Source organism: Dermacentor andersoni, chromosome 10, assembly GCF_023375885.2.
Source record: "Dermacentor andersoni chromosome 10, qqDerAnde1_hic_scaffold, whole genome shotgun sequence".
Taxonomy (NCBI): Eukaryota; Metazoa; Arthropoda; class Arachnida; order Ixodida; family Ixodidae; genus Dermacentor; species Dermacentor andersoni.
The window spans coordinates 62,642,941-62,659,607 of record NC_092823.1 but is presented as its reverse complement, the minus strand read 5'-3'; the positions used below and the strand labels follow the sequence as shown (position 1 = coordinate 62,659,607).

The 16,667-nt window shown below is 41.6% G+C and overlaps 1 protein-coding gene across 5 annotated transcripts; it reads right to left on the bottom strand.

Moving 5' to 3' along the window:
- Window positions 1-984: 984 nt before the first annotated feature.
- On the bottom strand, window positions 985-16,229 carry LOC126543858 (uncharacterized). 5 transcript variants are annotated; one of them, XM_055062400.2, is made up of 5 exons: window positions 16,005-16,229; window positions 9,077-9,246; window positions 6,571-6,674; window positions 3,236-3,337; window positions 985-1,321 (listed from the first exon to the last, which is right to left on the bottom strand). In XM_055062400.2, exons 1-5 carry the CDS (start codon window positions 16,110-16,112, stop codon window positions 1,116-1,118), a joined length of 690 nt encoding a protein of 229 aa, XP_054918375.2. In that variant the 5' UTR covers window positions 16,113-16,229; the 3' UTR covers window positions 985-1,115. The 5 variants fall into 5 exon arrangements, with proteins under 5 accessions (XP_054918375.2, XP_050046948.2, XP_072140860.1 ...); XM_050190991.3 differs by having other exon boundaries at window positions 9,077-9,282; window positions 16,005-16,228; XM_072284759.1 differs by having other exon boundaries at window positions 9,077-9,282; window positions 16,125-16,221.
- Between the last annotated feature and the right edge of the window lie 438 nt (window positions 16,230-16,667).

Here is a 16,667-nt window from a genome sequence, read left to right as displayed (position 1 = left end):
GCAATGTCAGATGTCATGTGAGCAGAAAATGTCAACTGATCAGCACGCTGTCAAACCATGCGGTGTCGCCAGCTATCACATCACACTTTTCACCGGCCTGCCCAATGGCTCGACGCCAAACGTTCCAAGCAATAATTATTAGAGCAGCTTCCAGTGCATGTGTCCTGCTTGTACAGTGTCTTCAATGGCGGTGGGTGGCTCTCAAACCTGAGTCTCCGCACTGGAAGATGATGGCTATAAATGAGAATGCGAAAATGCGCCGCTAAAATTGCCATGGATGGCGAATTCGGCCTAGTCGTGCACAACTAACTAATTTGTCGCAATAAATACGGTTTGGTTTTCTGGTACCGTTGACTCAACGTGTGCACGACCGGGCCAGGCGTGTTGGTCCAGCTTCTGTTAAACCGGCTCAGATGGTGCCTGGCTTTCGCTCACACACGTCGGGCTGAGCCCGTTGTTATTATTCTTTTTTGTCGTGGCACCTTAGACCTTCTCTAAGCACCAAACCTAAGGGCACTTTTGGCAAATCCTTACACATAAGCACCGAAAAATAGAATGTAACTTTCGCTCGCAGCTTTCAGAATGCCGCTTTCGAGCAGTTCCTAAAAATAATACCTAGAACGCCTATGCACTCTTTGCTAATTTAGTGGTTAGGTATCCGAAAACTTGAGTAAGTTTTAAAATGCGTCCTTAGTATACACGAGTGCACAATTTCAGGGCTTCAATTTCGCAGTTTTCACAGGTGTCATAAAATTAAAGACGAAAATGTAAAACAATATTTTTTTAATCACCTTCACCGATATTGCCTTTTCTGATGCGGCCGATTTCTGCATCCACTGGATATCCACCCTGAGATGCCAAGGACACATATCTTTCGCATGCGATTGCTAATATATCCTCTGATTAACACAAAACATATAGCAGTCTAATGTTACAGAGTAGCGGTCTCTTGAAGGCGCATACTCTAAATGATAACTCGTTGGCTTTCAATATCCACATGAGGCAAGACGAAATCGCTCGTTTGCCCTCTTTTATTTCATATTCACTTTTTTCTCGATATCTGGTCATATTTCAGGTGAAGAGAATTGCTATTGGTCATCTTTAAGAAACACATGCTATGAGCCGGATATCTGAATCTGTCGGGCACACATCTCCGGATTGTATATGTCTTGTAGATTTGTGGTGTCGCACCATCTTTTGAAAAATTCTTCGCAAATTATTTGTTTCCTTTCGTTGTAATTTTCTTGCTTGGCCTCCCCTACACTTACGCTGATCCACAGTTCACATTGTCGCTTGCGGGGGGTGGGCTTCTGACCTGCAACTGCAAAAACAAACCAAAGAAAAAAGGCAATCAAATTGGCCAGTTTAATTAGTTATGCTCCAAAGTTTTCTACAGTGGAACATTGAATGCACGCTGGAGCATTTGCACGCCAGTGATTTAGCCGCCTACTGCTTAGTAGCAACAGATATACAATGTAAGGTTAAACCGCATGGCAAGAATTAAAATCCATTTCCTGAAAACAAGCTAGCACGTATACCGCTGAAAGCTTATGTGACGTGTAGCCAACGCCGTGCGTGTGATAATTGGTTATATCAACAGTCACCATTTAGAAAAGCGTGGACAGGAAACACTCAAAGCCAACTAAAAATCTGACCATCGTAAAAGCGGCGATAGAAAATAAACGACAAGGCACTTGCGAAAGAAGCAGGGTGTTTTGGTTACTGATCCTTGTAAACGATATGGCGGATTCAATCACATAATCATCCCATTGTTGCTGTTTTGTCTCCAGTCTCCTGAATTGGGTTTCTTAACGTGCGTAAACGGATAGAGTCCTCCCTGTTTAAATAGTACGAAAATGGTACATTTTCTTGGTGTCCAGAATTGGAGCAGCTGCATTTATTTGTACTGCGATAACAAATCGGTCACTCTCGAGGGAACTTGCCATTTCCCTTAGAAACATGCAAGACGCTGGATTGCCGATGAATTTATAGTTATTCTAATATTACTTTGCACTGTCGCCATTGTATTATTTCGGACAAATAACCATTTTCGTATTAAAGAAATTTTTTTTATATTCGGCCCGCCCATTTTTAACACGAAGCAACCGTTCCTTTTTGGCCGCTTAGGTTTCAACTAAATGGCTGCGCCGAGGAATATCATAAGAAGCCAACAAACACTCACACCAAGGACAACATAGGGGAAATTACTTGCGCTTAATAAATGAATAAAGAAACGATAAATTATTGAAAATGAAAGTCGATGAAAAAATAACTTCCCCCAGGTGGGGAACGATCCCACAACCTTCGCATTTCACGTGCGTCGCTCTACCATCTGAGCTACCGCGGCGCCGTTTGCCCATCCACTTGAGTATTTATGAATCCTAGTAAAACCCTGAGAGTGTTAGCCAACGCCACCACTCACAAATTTTGGCGGCGGATGTGGAACATCCTTTCTGCCACAGGCGTCACGAGAACTTGATCTTTCTGGGCGAAGGCTACCGGTCAATAAACCCAGAGGTGGGATCGTTCACCACCTGCGGCAAGTTGCTTTTCTGGCGTTTCGAGGAAGCACTTGTTTAAATATTTTTCTTTATGATTTTTGAATGCAACATTCCTAGGTTCAGGTACCATGACGAGTGCAGCACACGTAAGGTTTCGGCTGAATTTGTATCACTTACTCGTAAAGAGTCTTGGAAAGGAAGGTATAGCCTACTGAAAATTGATTCATGCTTGAAATTGATTACTGCTGTCGAAAACCTTTTGATCAGTTTGTAACAAGAACATCAGCTGGGCCAATATACTATTTGGGTCCCTTCTCTGGCACAGAACGTGTTATTTCGATAAACTGCACCTCATGCAAATGAATTTAGAAAGTAGCATCAGTATTGCGAGCCTTCGAAGGCCGAAGCTTGCTGTAGAAACCTGTTAATTTGATGTTACTGAATTGCGATGCTCTCACTGAAGGTAATAATATTTTGCAATTTGATCCACGAAATATATTTGGCCTCTCACATGATACAGTTCTTGCGAGCGCTCTCCTGAGGGCATGTATATAATGAAAGAAACGTGAAAATACCGTCAGAGATTCCAGCAAGCATAACAACTTGAGGTAGAAATTTACGTGAATTCAAACGACAATTGCTTTCGCCGAATGATGGTAAACCGTGAGAGATATGTTACAAGATTTGAGTTTCTGAAGGAACGGGCAACTTTGCGGCGTCCTTTGTGAACTTACAAGTCGTGGTAAACGTCAGCTGGCGGACGTCAACAACGGCACAGCGGCTGTTGCAGTACATGATACGCCAAAATGGTGGGGAAAGAGCATATCCGTATTCACCTGTGTCGGAAAAATACCAGTTTCATTTAAGTCAAACACTACACACATTCTCCTGCAAACGCGTTGGAGGCGGTATCTTAGTTTTCACTTTCGCAAAACTAACAGGGAGCACTTTATCGAGAGCGGGAAATGAATTTGAGATTTTTGGAAGTGTTGATCGTAGAAAAAGACACTAGGCGTTATAAGTAAAACATCAGTATAAAGAATCACCTACGTATTTTTACGGGGTGTTTCTTTCACGTCAGCAGGCTATTGGGCAAACTCATGGAAAACAAACAAAGAAGTGCTGTAATGCAGACTTGTATTTGCAAGTGTAAATGGCACGATCAGTAGTAACATTATACGATGCAAACATCTCAGCTGATGGTAGGAGCTTTGCGTACCTGTTGTTCTAAATCCATAATTATATTTTATTATAATTTAGATTCTTTGTATATGGGGAGTACTTATTACTTATTGCTTTTGTGCAAAAACAATTCAACTCTATTAGGAGTTGCGATTAGTGGGTCATTTCTCAATCGTTTAGCCTGTTTCGTCTATTTCAAATTAATGCAATTCGTTATTCCCCCATTTCTAGACGGTGCGTTAAAGTTTTCTAATTAGTAGAGATGTGTCTCTGCGCGGCTCTTGGCTACTTGAGGAGCGGGGGGAAGCGAGGGTTGGCACATCGAAAGTGGGCCCTATAGAGATTACGTGCGTGGTCTCTGGGATTATATTGACGAATCGCAGTCGTCATTGCTGAAGAGCATCCGGTATGAATTCCACTGACCCACTGACAGCTATAGTAAGGTGTACCGTAGTGATGGACGCCCTCGGGCGGCGTTCAAGTAATACGCAAATGTACCACGAGGACACGTCGTGACTCAGCACGCAAGTCAGAAGCTTCGGGGAAGGAACATCGCCCAGACAGCTGCCGGGTGTCTCATAACGCTGGCAGGATCAGGAGTGCCGCCAAAAGCTTTGCAAGCGTCAGACCTCCAAGGTGCATTGACTAAGACTAAAGGCAAACCACTGGTGTTAGTCGGCGTTGATTAATAGAACACGTTGGCTTGATCTTTACTGTCCCTTCTGCTAAGACCTGTGCATTCACAAAGCCTATGCCAAAATCGGAAGGCAGAAATGTGTCCATGCTGCACCGTTGAGCTGATAAAAAGATGCCTGACAGTGCATCCTCTTCACTCGGTTGCTGTCGCAGCATAACGAACCCTACGGTTCTGAAGCTTTTAGATACCTTCGTGCTCGCTTCGTGTATTCCCGATTGAAGCGGGACAGCATGAAAGCGCCAATGCGCCTGGATCGTCTGAATAGTTTTTCATCCTGTAAAAGGGTGCCGCCACGAGAGTTGATAAAATATTTTTCGGGTTTTTACGGCTGCTACCTTGGCATTGCAAAATACAACCAGGCCAATTAAAAACTTCATTGCGCTAAGTTATGACACATTCATACCATGCCATTCCTTGAAAATCTTTATATACTCTAATTAGATGACGCGATGGGGGTTGGCATTCATTCTGCTATGACATCAGTTATACAGTGAATTATTGTGACATAAAGCTGCATGGACAAGCTTCTCGGAAGAATAATTTCAATACGCACCTGTAGCAACTACATCAAATATGCTTCAACGGAAGGTTTATTTACTTTGGCGAACATGAATTTCATCCCGAAAAAAGCATCATAAAACGTATAATAAATAAAATTTTCGTGAGTAACTTTCTCGCTCTAACCGTTAAGACACTTTTCATATACGGACAACATCAGTTTGATTTTCTTGAAGCACATTTGCCCCAAGATTTTCACTAAGAAATTGGACATTCAGTGACCCATTTTTGAATTCAGGGAGTTGCATCTAAATACAACAGTAACGCTGACAATGACGCTGCGCCGTTAGTGACGGAAATTCCATCCATCTGTTAACATTGATCACCGTTAAACATATAGTATTTAAGTATAGGTTTGTGCACTTCGTCTATGCTGCATGTTGAATATAAACAAAACAGTGGTGCATACACGGGCAAGAGCATATTTGTGTCAGATTTCAAAACGTTAGCAATATTTATGTAACTAGTAATAGTTCATCATTTATTAAAGCTTTATTGCGAGCAATTCTTCTCCGGGTCAGTTCACTTCTTGACATGCATCCGGGGGTTTTCGTGGTGTGATACAGGAGGTAGTGCAAGTCTTAAAATTTCAGCCAGTAGGAAAAAATAGAGAGAACACGGCGTGCAGAGTTGGCATAAGTGCGTTCTGACTGAATGTCATTAAAGGTTGGTGCGCCGAAAGCAAGTGTTTAGAAATATACATGCAGGGCACCGCCTGCTCTAGATTTCTGTCGCACTTGAACTAGTGTGAAAATCCCGAAAACTGCGTTCCCGCTCTTCACGAAATACTCCCCGAACACTGCGTACCGACGCAAGTTAAAATCATTTACCGCAAAAGTGACCGTACAATCTGCGTGCGTTAGTTGAATAAACTTCATTTGTTAGAGACGCCCATTACATTTGAACCACTCTGGGCGCCTACATATTATTTATTTATATATACACACACACACACACACATATATATATATATATATATATATATATATCATGGGTCATTGCGGCGTTTCTTTACTCGATCTCTCGGCTGAAGAGCCGCAATTAATCGGGGTTTGTGTAGAGTAGCCTACATGAGCTTCTTACTTTTCCAGTTTTAGCTGTGGGTGGAGAGAACGCACGTTGTCAGTCAGGTTTTCGATTGTAAAGAGGAAAGAAACCGCTTGCCACAGTTCGAAAAGTGCAAAATTATGAAAAATATAATTCGAAAAGGTAAGAAGGGAATGTAGGAACAAATACAAATTGAATATATACCAGGCTACAAGCATTCTGCACAGAAACATCATGTACACAATATTATAAAGGCCGGTTCTCTGGCTGAAACGTCCCATTCTGCCACTATTTCTGTAAGTAACCTATGAACGAACAAAGACCGGCTGAATTTATATATATATATATATATATATATATATATATATATATATATATATATATACAGTTACACAAAATGAGTGTACACATCTGCAGTATAAGGTTAGCAATACGCAGCAGCATCAATAGATTTCGGGAACTGGTCGAAGTATGAATCTATTCATCAAGTCATCATCAGGGTGGTAAGACTATTTATTTAGTAATTTAAAATTCAATTTGCAAATCAATTTACCACATACCCGTAGTAGTTTTGCGTGTACTTACGCATCACAGCCGTTGGATTCACAAAGTCCAAACCTGTCTTTCGTAAGCTTGCTCCTCCTTTGAGTTTACGCGCATAGAAATGCAACTGAAATATTGCAATGGGCCTGAAACAATAAAAAAACGTCAGTCTCAGTTTAAACTTCAGCGTGCCTTACAACTTTTTTTCAGACAAATTGAAAATGTATATGTAATATCTTTCGCCAGCTTTCAGAAATCTATATTGTAGCTGCCTCCTTCACGCGTGTGTGAGCAGAAAGAATGTTTCTGTGCCCTGAGTAGCAATCTGGAAAACAGCGACTGCTAAGGAAGCGACGTAAGCGCTGCCGAATAAGCGCTGCAGATATGCTTCTTGTTTTAATTGGCAGAGCGCAGCCGTTATTTCTAAATAACCATCCGGACACCGTAGGCGAGTTTTCTACGTCACCAGGATGTTCCGTAAAAGTTCAAGTGCGTTAAGCTTCCAGCGCACACCATATGCTGTGGGTACGAGGGTGAGAGGTGACAGACGGTACCAGAATGATTGATGCACGCAATCGTGTTCTGCGCGATGCATTCTAACTCACATCATCAGTGCTTACAAGGCAGAAGGGATGGTGGAGCCAAGGTGAGGGCCCGGTACCGCAATCGAGCGGTCGCTAGGTAGAATGGGTGAGCGTGCGTCTATACTTCCGGCATTGCCGTGGCTGCACAGAGCGGCCTGCGCGGCTGAGTGCACACACGGTCCGCACACCTTATCTTGCAGGTGTTTTAGCGTGCTCGCAATGCTTCGGCGAGCCGAGATAGTTGTTGGGCTCGTTTTCATGGTCCTCCTGCGCGCCTAGGTGGCTTTGCCAGGATCAACAATTAAGAAAAAGGAGCAACTAATTCACTAAATGCCGAAATAGGTCACTAGTTCAGGATCAAAACAAACTCGTAGTCAACATAATCACGCTCAACCGCCTTAACTAAGACGCAATACTTCTAACCGTCATACTTGTCCAGTGTAACTCGCAATCACGCTCACCAACATCAGACCACGTCTTGCAAACTTGTGTTGAGGCTCGCCATAGTAAGAGTGAGATTTTAATTCGATTGCAAGCTTTTTACAGAACGTAACGCGAATTGCGGTAATGCTGTATATAAGCATGCACCTAACCCCTTTCGCGTCAACTTTATTTACTGGGCTGCCCATGGTCAAATGGTAACCGCGTTGGGTTTCTCTGCTGAAGGAATCACGTTCAAAGTTAGTCGTTGGAACTACAAGAGGCACTAGGTACCTATATATTACCCATCAACTTGGGTCACTTGGTGTGGCTCTCATATTTAATAATAATTTTCACTGCGATCTGAACATTTTCTAGTTATATTGTGCAAACAATCAATTTTTAAGCCTATTACAGATGCCATATGCCATCTGTGCAGAGCAACAATGACAGTCACAGTGGGTAGCTGCCCAATAAATCATTTACCGCCATCATAGATCAGTGGATATGCACGACGATGAACCTCTCTCACGCAAACTTGGCTGAAATAACATCTGTCACTGGGTATGTACCTGTTTTCATGTAATCATCATAAAAACATATCGTCCCTAATTGCGCTCACATCACAAGATGACAGTCAATCACATTAGAGTCGCCAAACTATTACAATGAATGAATGTGCTGCCGATTTCTTTCTCATTCAAGTTATATTTGGCAGGACAATTCTTGTATTACATCATCTGCAATTTCAACGCTACATTGTATGGACAGAGGAATGAAGGTTTTGCACTATTTTATATCTAAGTGACGCCGAACAAATTCCGTCCTGACGTTTTGATATTTTCACCTTGGTATTCTTCACTCATCAGTTTATTTTTTAACTAAGGTAATTTTCTAAAAAACTTAAGTCATGAGTACTTTCATACCTCCTTCATTAACATATTTTTCATTGTTGTTTCAGTTATTGTGTCTCCTCACTCGTGTAGTATTCGGAATTTCATTTCCTTTTTTCCATTCTACCTCTGAACTCTTTTAATAAAAGTTTCTTTCACTCTACCTCCGGCCGTGAAATTTTTCGCTCGGGCCCCTAGTGCGCTAGACTCCTTGGATGAAAATCGTCATCATTATCATCATCATCATTATTATCGAACTACGTGGCCGGTTGATTTGATGTCGTTAAGCAGGCCATGAATTTAGGAGGGCTTGTCGAGGAAAATGGCTATCAGCGCAATGCACCGACATCTTGCAGAGGAAATGTAGGCGATTAAAGCAAAGAACTGTAAGGAAATGTGTAAAATATATATTTCTTTTTCATTGCAGCACATTGCATTCTATCACATCAGTGCCTTCTACAGCTTCTGGTTGTGAACTGCCACTCAGATGGGCAGCTCTTCATCGAATTAAATGATTTACCGTCCACGTAAATGTACTAATATGCTCAATGTAAATGCGAATGTATGGAGAATAACGAGAATTTTGACAAAGACCTCAAGTCCTCTTTTAGCAGAAGTATTGTGTCTTGAGAAATTTTTCTATCGTCTTACCAATAAGAAGTGTTGTCTGCAGTGTTATCAGGATGCAGCTTATACGTGGAGCTCAAGTTGCGATAAGTGAACGTCGCATTCAGCGAGTGTTGCTTCCTATCTATCTTGGGCGCAAATGGAACCATGATGCACATGGAGTCGTTGAGCCCCCCAGTGACATTGTAGGTCCTCTTCAACATCACGAATTGTAGGCGACGTGCAAAAAACTGCAATGGTGAAAAAGACAACAAGTGATCAAAAAGTTCCTGATGACATGATCAACACAGTTGACATTATGATTCAACTTTACTTGCGCGGGAAAGCTTAACATATGGAACTTGAAGAATACAGTGTTAAAGAAGTAGTGCTGTGAAAAGAAGATATACTTTTAGTCTTGTGTCGTCGGCGTCCTATATTACATGCTGCTTCATTCAAGTTCAGAAAATACAGAGTAGCCCAACACAATACCCCATTTAGATATATTATAGGGACCGTCGAATATTTCTATTGCTGAATAAAATTTGATAAAAATATTCTTTAAATGAAACTTCCAAATTATGTATTGAACATAGATTTTGTTAAGTCGGACAAATGCGATATATAATTTTGATAAAGCCTCGGAAAAAAAGGGGCTTCGTGACCCGATTTGCGTTACTTCTTCACAGGCACTACTGAACGTATCTAATCCTGTTAGCAAATAAACGCCCTGTAAGTAAGAGCTTGTAATTCAAAAACAACTCATTAGTGTTATATTGTGCACTGTGACAATAAAAGTAAAAAAAGAAAGGAACAGCTTGCAATTGATGCACAAATAGTGTTGGGTTCGTGAAAGATAAAAATGTGATAATACATATCTTTAAATTGTTTAAACGGGATAAGAACACGGTGTGTATGGTTAAGTGATAAGTTGCTCAGCCTAAATTGAGGAAACAAACTCACATAGAGGTTGGCTAAAAGTGAGGCATCAATTGTGAAAGGCTAAATTTATTCAGCACAATGTATCTGCACTTAGCGTTTGCTCAGAATCCCGTGTCCCTACCAAACAACGACTGATCGAATGCGGCAGAATTATTTCAAAGATTCCCCACTCATGTCACTCCCTCGCCTTTTAGACTCCAAGAAGTGCCTCTGTGCCTTGCATATTCTCAAGAAATGAATATTCTACAATTTAGAATATCAGATTCCCAAATAGAATGCGAATTCAATAGCACAACCTCTGAGACAGGTATTGAAATTCGGAATACTGCTTGCAATAATTAGAAAACAGGTACGAGTTGTTATCCATTTTGGTTTTGTTTTCACAATCCTGCTTGCGGTCAGAAAGAAACTAGTGGAGCACTAACGACGTTTGAGTTGTTTCTCTTTTGCAGTTTATCTCTTATTGTTAACGCACAGCGACACGGTCACAGAACAGGTCGCTATCAGTCTGATTAGAAAGTACATCGTTATGCGGTCTCCTGTTACTAGAGAACTTATAGTTGCGGTCCTTCTTATCCGTATTGGGATTGTGACTTTTTCAATATTTTACAATTGCACCCTTGTTCAGACATACTTATGGGCTCCGTAAAGGTGAACTTCAAGAGTCACGGTCACTTTGACATTTCGCAAAACACAAGGGCATAGTCTTAATATGTTTGGCGTTAGAAAGCACCTGGCCAAGAAGTGAGTGCAAGTAGCAGCAGACGAGGCTTATAAACTGAGACACCTTTTCATTATAACTGCAGGTGAATCTGCAAGCAATATAAAAGATAACGTGAAACATTTCTTGATAAATTATTGCTTGCCACGTATACGTAAAGACAGATTGTGTGTCCTACGGATGCATGCTGTCAACGTTTGTGAATATCTAAACCAACAAGTCCTTAAAGGATACATAGTAGAAGGTCGCAAGACCGAGGCGGTGTCCGTCTGCTTTGGTTGAAACTCTTACACTCGTGGTCACTTGTTCACTAATGCAGTAGTCTAACGTACTATAACAAACAATATGGAAGGCTGCACAACAGCGCATGGTACAGGTTTAAAAAGATAATTATTTCAGCAATACACCGCAGGCACTGTTGGAAACAATAGTAAGGCGAAGCACTTTACGTCATCTTTCGTTCGAACGGCATGATGTTATCTAGAGGACAAGCAGGAAATCTTCGGCAGCATGACTCTGATATTTCCTTTAGATATCGAAAACACTGCAATCGTAGTCAAGTGCACCGATAAATATTTGTCGTGTGAGAATGGCTATACGCAATGAGGATCAGAAATGGAGCGTAGACAGAAATTACCGTTGATGGCGCCTATCTGCTGCACAGCCCCTCCCACAATCCTTACCTTGACAGCATGGTGCTACTCGCACTGATGAAACAAAGTGGGATGACGGGAATGACATCGGTGAAGCTAACGACGCGTCCCTTCTATCCACTTCATGTTTTTTTTTCTGGTATGGTGAGTACGTCATCGCTAGGCACAATTTATATTCCTAGCAGCAGGTTCAAGTATTACCATTCTAGGAATTCATCGTCTATTCATATTCACCCGTGCTTAACATTTTCTGCAAATTTCGATTCCATTGTAGTCAACTTTTTTCGCCACTAGACTACTGCTAAGCCCTTAAGCAAACAATTTCAATATTTCATAGGTCCTGACTAACTTGCCAAGGACTGGGCTTGTTGGTATAGCATATTACAGGCTCGAATGCGCAACATTTGGACGACACACACAGAAAAAAACACACACCACAGAACGCTAACACAATTAAAAGGTCGCATTGAAGTGGAGACGAAACTTGCCAAGGTTGAGGACTGGGCGTGTTGGTATAGTATATTAGAGGCTCTATAAGCACTCTGTGGTGTGTGTTGCTCTTCTGTGTGTCGTCCAAATGTTGCGAAATTGAGCCTGCAATATCCTGACTAAAATTAGGCATTGGAACACAAACAAAATTTGAGCTTACTATCGAGTAAAGATACCAGGTTTAAGCACGCTAATATAGCTTTCGGAAGAAGATCGAAGAAAAAATATTAAACGAATGGCAATCCGACGTGCAACACAGAGACAACGAGACGCAAAGACAAGAAGGAACATCGTAACAATTGAACTGACACCTGAAAGTATATTTTGAACAATATCGTAATATTTAAAAGCACCGTTCAAAGACATGAAACCATGTATGAGTCCTCTTCTTGCCCAGGCACACAGAACCATGACATCCGAATTGCGGTAACCGTGATATAGATCAACTGTATTCTAATAATAATAATAATATATGGGGTTTTACGTGCCAAAACCACTTTCTGATTATGAGGCACGCCGTAGTGGAGGACTCCGGAAATTTCGACCACCTGGGGTTCTTTAACGTGCACCTAAATCTAAGTACACGGGTGTTTTCGCATTTCGCCCCCATCGAAATGCGGCCGCCGTGGCCGGGATTCGATCCCGCGACCTCGTGCTCAGCAGCCCAACACCATAGCCACTGAGCAACCGCGGCGGGTAACTGTATTCTAGGTAAGCTAAACATCAATTTTGTTTTCAATGAGCTCTCAATTTTTTTATATATATTTTCGCTGTCATTCTGTCATTCTTTGTGTACGACACGGCGACTAACAGTATTACGGAAATTGAAGTCGGTCACCACTCGTGAAATAAACGGTGCTGTTGTTAGTTCGACAGCACGCAGATTGCTACGTGACACTTCCCCATAGAAATGAGCGAGGGGACGTGGTGTTCCGTCATCACACAGTTAGGTCGGTGCTCCAGGCTTGGCCTTTCAAACCTGCGACTCGCGCAGCCTTCCTAAACACGTCGCCACTTCGAACTCAGCTCTTGATTCATGTGACGCTGATATCACTGCCGTAACTGAAACCTGGCTGCTTCCAAACATTAATGATCATGATGCTTTCTCGAGCGTCTCACAATTTGCAATTTATCGATGCGATCTCATGTTGCACCTTGGCGGCGGTGTACTGCTAGCCATTAAAGAAGCATGTACTGCCGCTGGTTACCGCTGTGAACTCTCAACTAGGAAACATTTGTTCAGTTGCCGAGCTAGGTTATCGTAAATTTATGTTTGGTGCGTGTTATCATCCGCATTAGTACGCGAGGGACGTTCTCAGTAAGTCACGTGACCTGCTAGGCACTATTAACACTCAGTTTCCAAACACTCCATTCTTTCTATGGGTGATTTTCATATCCCAAGCATACAATGGTTTTCAGTTGCGCCTACAGATCATCCCCCAGCTGCAAAATCCAACAAATTTTTTGAATCAATGCTCATTGTTTGCGCTTTCGCAGCTGGCCTGCAAGCCAACCAGGCTTGCAAATGGAACAGCCAACACGCCAGATTCAATACTAACGTCACGCCCTGAACTTGCGTCTAATATTTTGTTCATACGTGGTTTAAGTGACCACCTACTTCAGAAATTTGGTATTAACGCTATCTCAAGGAAGCACGCGAGTACTAAACTTATCTTAGATTATGATATAGCAAACTTTGAATCAATTAACAATAAAATATCAAATTTTCTCGAATTCTCTAATAACTTGGATAACCGGACTGCTGACGATAACTGGCAGCTTTTAAAAACTAAACTTCACGAAATCGTAAAGAAGTGAATCCTCTTGCGCAAGCTCTCCTCCAATATCAACGCTCCTTAGTACTACGCTCTCTTAAAATGCCTGCGAAATAGAATGAAGCGGGCATACCGTGCCGCTCAGACTTCTGACACACATTGTAATGCCTGCCCTACTGCTAACAGTATGTACGTCTCAGTACCAACTCTAGCTAGAACTAAATTTCTTCACGAAACGTTGCCTGCCATGTCAACTAACAATCTCTAAATGTTTTGGCGAATGATTAACCCTTCTAGTCACAATATTATCAACCTTGTTAACGATACCGGTGCTACTATATCAGATGACGAGTGTTCCTCCGCTCTTAATGAAATTTTACCAGTAACCAACCTACCTCTCCCACCGTCCCACCCCGAATACCGTCCTATAATCCCAAGAATCATCAATTAATGCGGTGCTGCTACGGAAATAGATTCACTAAAAAATTCTTTCTCGCCTGGCACAGACCTAATTAATTAGAAGAATGTGAAAAAATACACTACCTCGTATTCGACATTATTCTTTCGGAAGTTTTTGAGCAGTGTCGTGACATCCACCATATCCCCGCTGACTGGATGATCGGGAAGGTCATTCCACTCCATAGGTATGGTAATAAGACTTTGCCTAACAATTATCGCCCCATCTCCTTAACCAGCATTCCCTGTGTAATGTTTAAAATATTCTGTCGTCTGAAGATACGTAATTTCTAGAATCAATCCTATTTTATTCTTTTTCCGAACACGGCTTTCGAAAATCCCCTTCTTAAACCCAGCTTGTCTCATTCACCCCAAACTACACCTAATTTTGGATCGTACTTTCATGGCCGATTGTATATTGCTTGATTACTCAAAGGCATTCGACAAAATATGTCACAAACCACTTTTCTTTAAGTTAAACAAAGTTAATATACATACAACTCTTCTTAAGTAGCTTGAGTAGTTCTTGACTAACCGTCGTCATTTTGTTCAGTACAATGGTCACAGATCATCTGCTAAATCTCTCCATTGAGGGCTTCCACAGGGCTTCCACCGTTTTCGGTCACCTGATGTTCCTAATATGTATTAACGACCCGCCTGATTGTGTTTCTTCTAACATCCTATTATTTACTTATGACGGCGTCATTTTCCGTCAAATTTGCAACGATAACGACACTAATGCCCTTCAAACTGACCTTGACACCATATGCAACTGGTGTTACACATGGCTTATGCAACTAAATCCTAACAAGTGCCACGCTGGGCATGTAACTGGAAACTCATCTACCTCCAGCTGCTATTTTCTCAATGATGTTATCTTGCAGCCTGTTGCTTCCTACCGCTATCTCAGCCGAAACATAACATCATTCCTCAACTATACTAGGCACACAAGTATCATGATTAACAACGCTAACCGCAGGCTAGGTTACCTCCGTCAAAACTTCTCTGCCCCTTTATCTCTGAAACTACTTCTCTACAAAACACTAGTCAGAAAGACTTGAATACGCGTCTTCCATATAGGATCCCTTTTCTAAAACTCTCGTTATTGCACATGAACTTGTCAGCAATAACGCCGCTAGATTTATCACCACCAACTATCATCGCACAACTAGCATCACTGAATTCAGAAACGCACTCGAACTCAATCCACTTGCTACCCATCCCAAGCGTTCGCATCTGTACTTGTATTACAAAATCTATTATCGTACTCGACAGCTACGTCCTCACTGAATGCCCCCATCATCCTACACGTCTTCACACGTAAGCCGTGTCAACAAAGTCGGTATTGCACCGTGCCGAACGAAAACATACCTTGACTCCTCCATACCGCGTACTTCTAAGGAACTGAAAGGCCCTCTCAGATCCACTGACTGCATTCAAGACCCTGTTATTTGTCGCGCACTCGTATCCATCACTGTGCCATACATAGTTCTAACCTTAGCTGTTATTTGAACATGTAGTTCTACTTTTATTTCTATACCCTACTAGCTCTCATTGTATAATAAGGAACTCACATTGTGTATAGGTTATGTTTCCCGTATAATTTACTCTGTTATCATGTACCATTCCCATTTGTAATGCCTCCGGGCCTTGAGGGTACTAATAAGAAATAAATAAAAACAAATTAATTAATTAATCATATCAGTGTATTGCAGTGCTCATTCACGTATTCTGAGGTTATAAACACACTGATAATTGTGTTCATTTCTGTAATTTTAGACCTTACTACTTGGCTTTTTATTAGGACAAACAAGTACGCACGTGTGCTCTTGGACCAACAGCCTGTATTCCCTAAGCCATCTAATTAGCTGGGGATTTTGCGATGAGATATTGCTGCTAATCTACAATAATATAAAGAAGATACTATTACTACTTACGTTCCAGCCATCTCTTACTATTGAATTTTCCATGAGTTGAGTGCTACCCTTTCCGCATTGCGCTTCGCTGACAAAAAAGTAGATAACGAGCAAAGCATGAATCAACATAATAATGCTCACATCCACCTAAACCGGTGCTCTCCCTAAAGGAAACTGGCTCCGTCTTTTCGCTGTGAAAACCTCGCCTTCCGATTCTCCGCAATCTTCTCGTGCATTATCTGCGTGGGTTCTGCGCCTAGGCAACATGTTATGATTATGAAGCTGAAATGCTTCTGTATTTAGGAACAGAGTTCCAACTAATAAATGAAATGAAAAAAGGAAGACGTCTCCAGTGGCTGCTGATAGCCTGCTGTGTTCTTATTCGTAGCATTTGTTAGTAGGCAGCGCAGCTGGATAAAGAAGACCTCCCATGATATATTGTTCGGCTCAAAACTAACTCATTATTATAGGCCGTAACGTGTTTCGTTTGGTTCAAGTACACGAGCTTAGACGTAAGTGCAAAAAAGCGTAGTTTTTATTTCAAGGTATCTTTGAGAGCCTTACAGTGCGCACGCCAAATTAGAGGTTCACCACAATATTACTAGCGAGGCCGTATTTAAAACAAACTAGGCTTAATATTTTTATATAGTTCGAGTTTCTTCATCAACTATGCTCCTCAGAAAC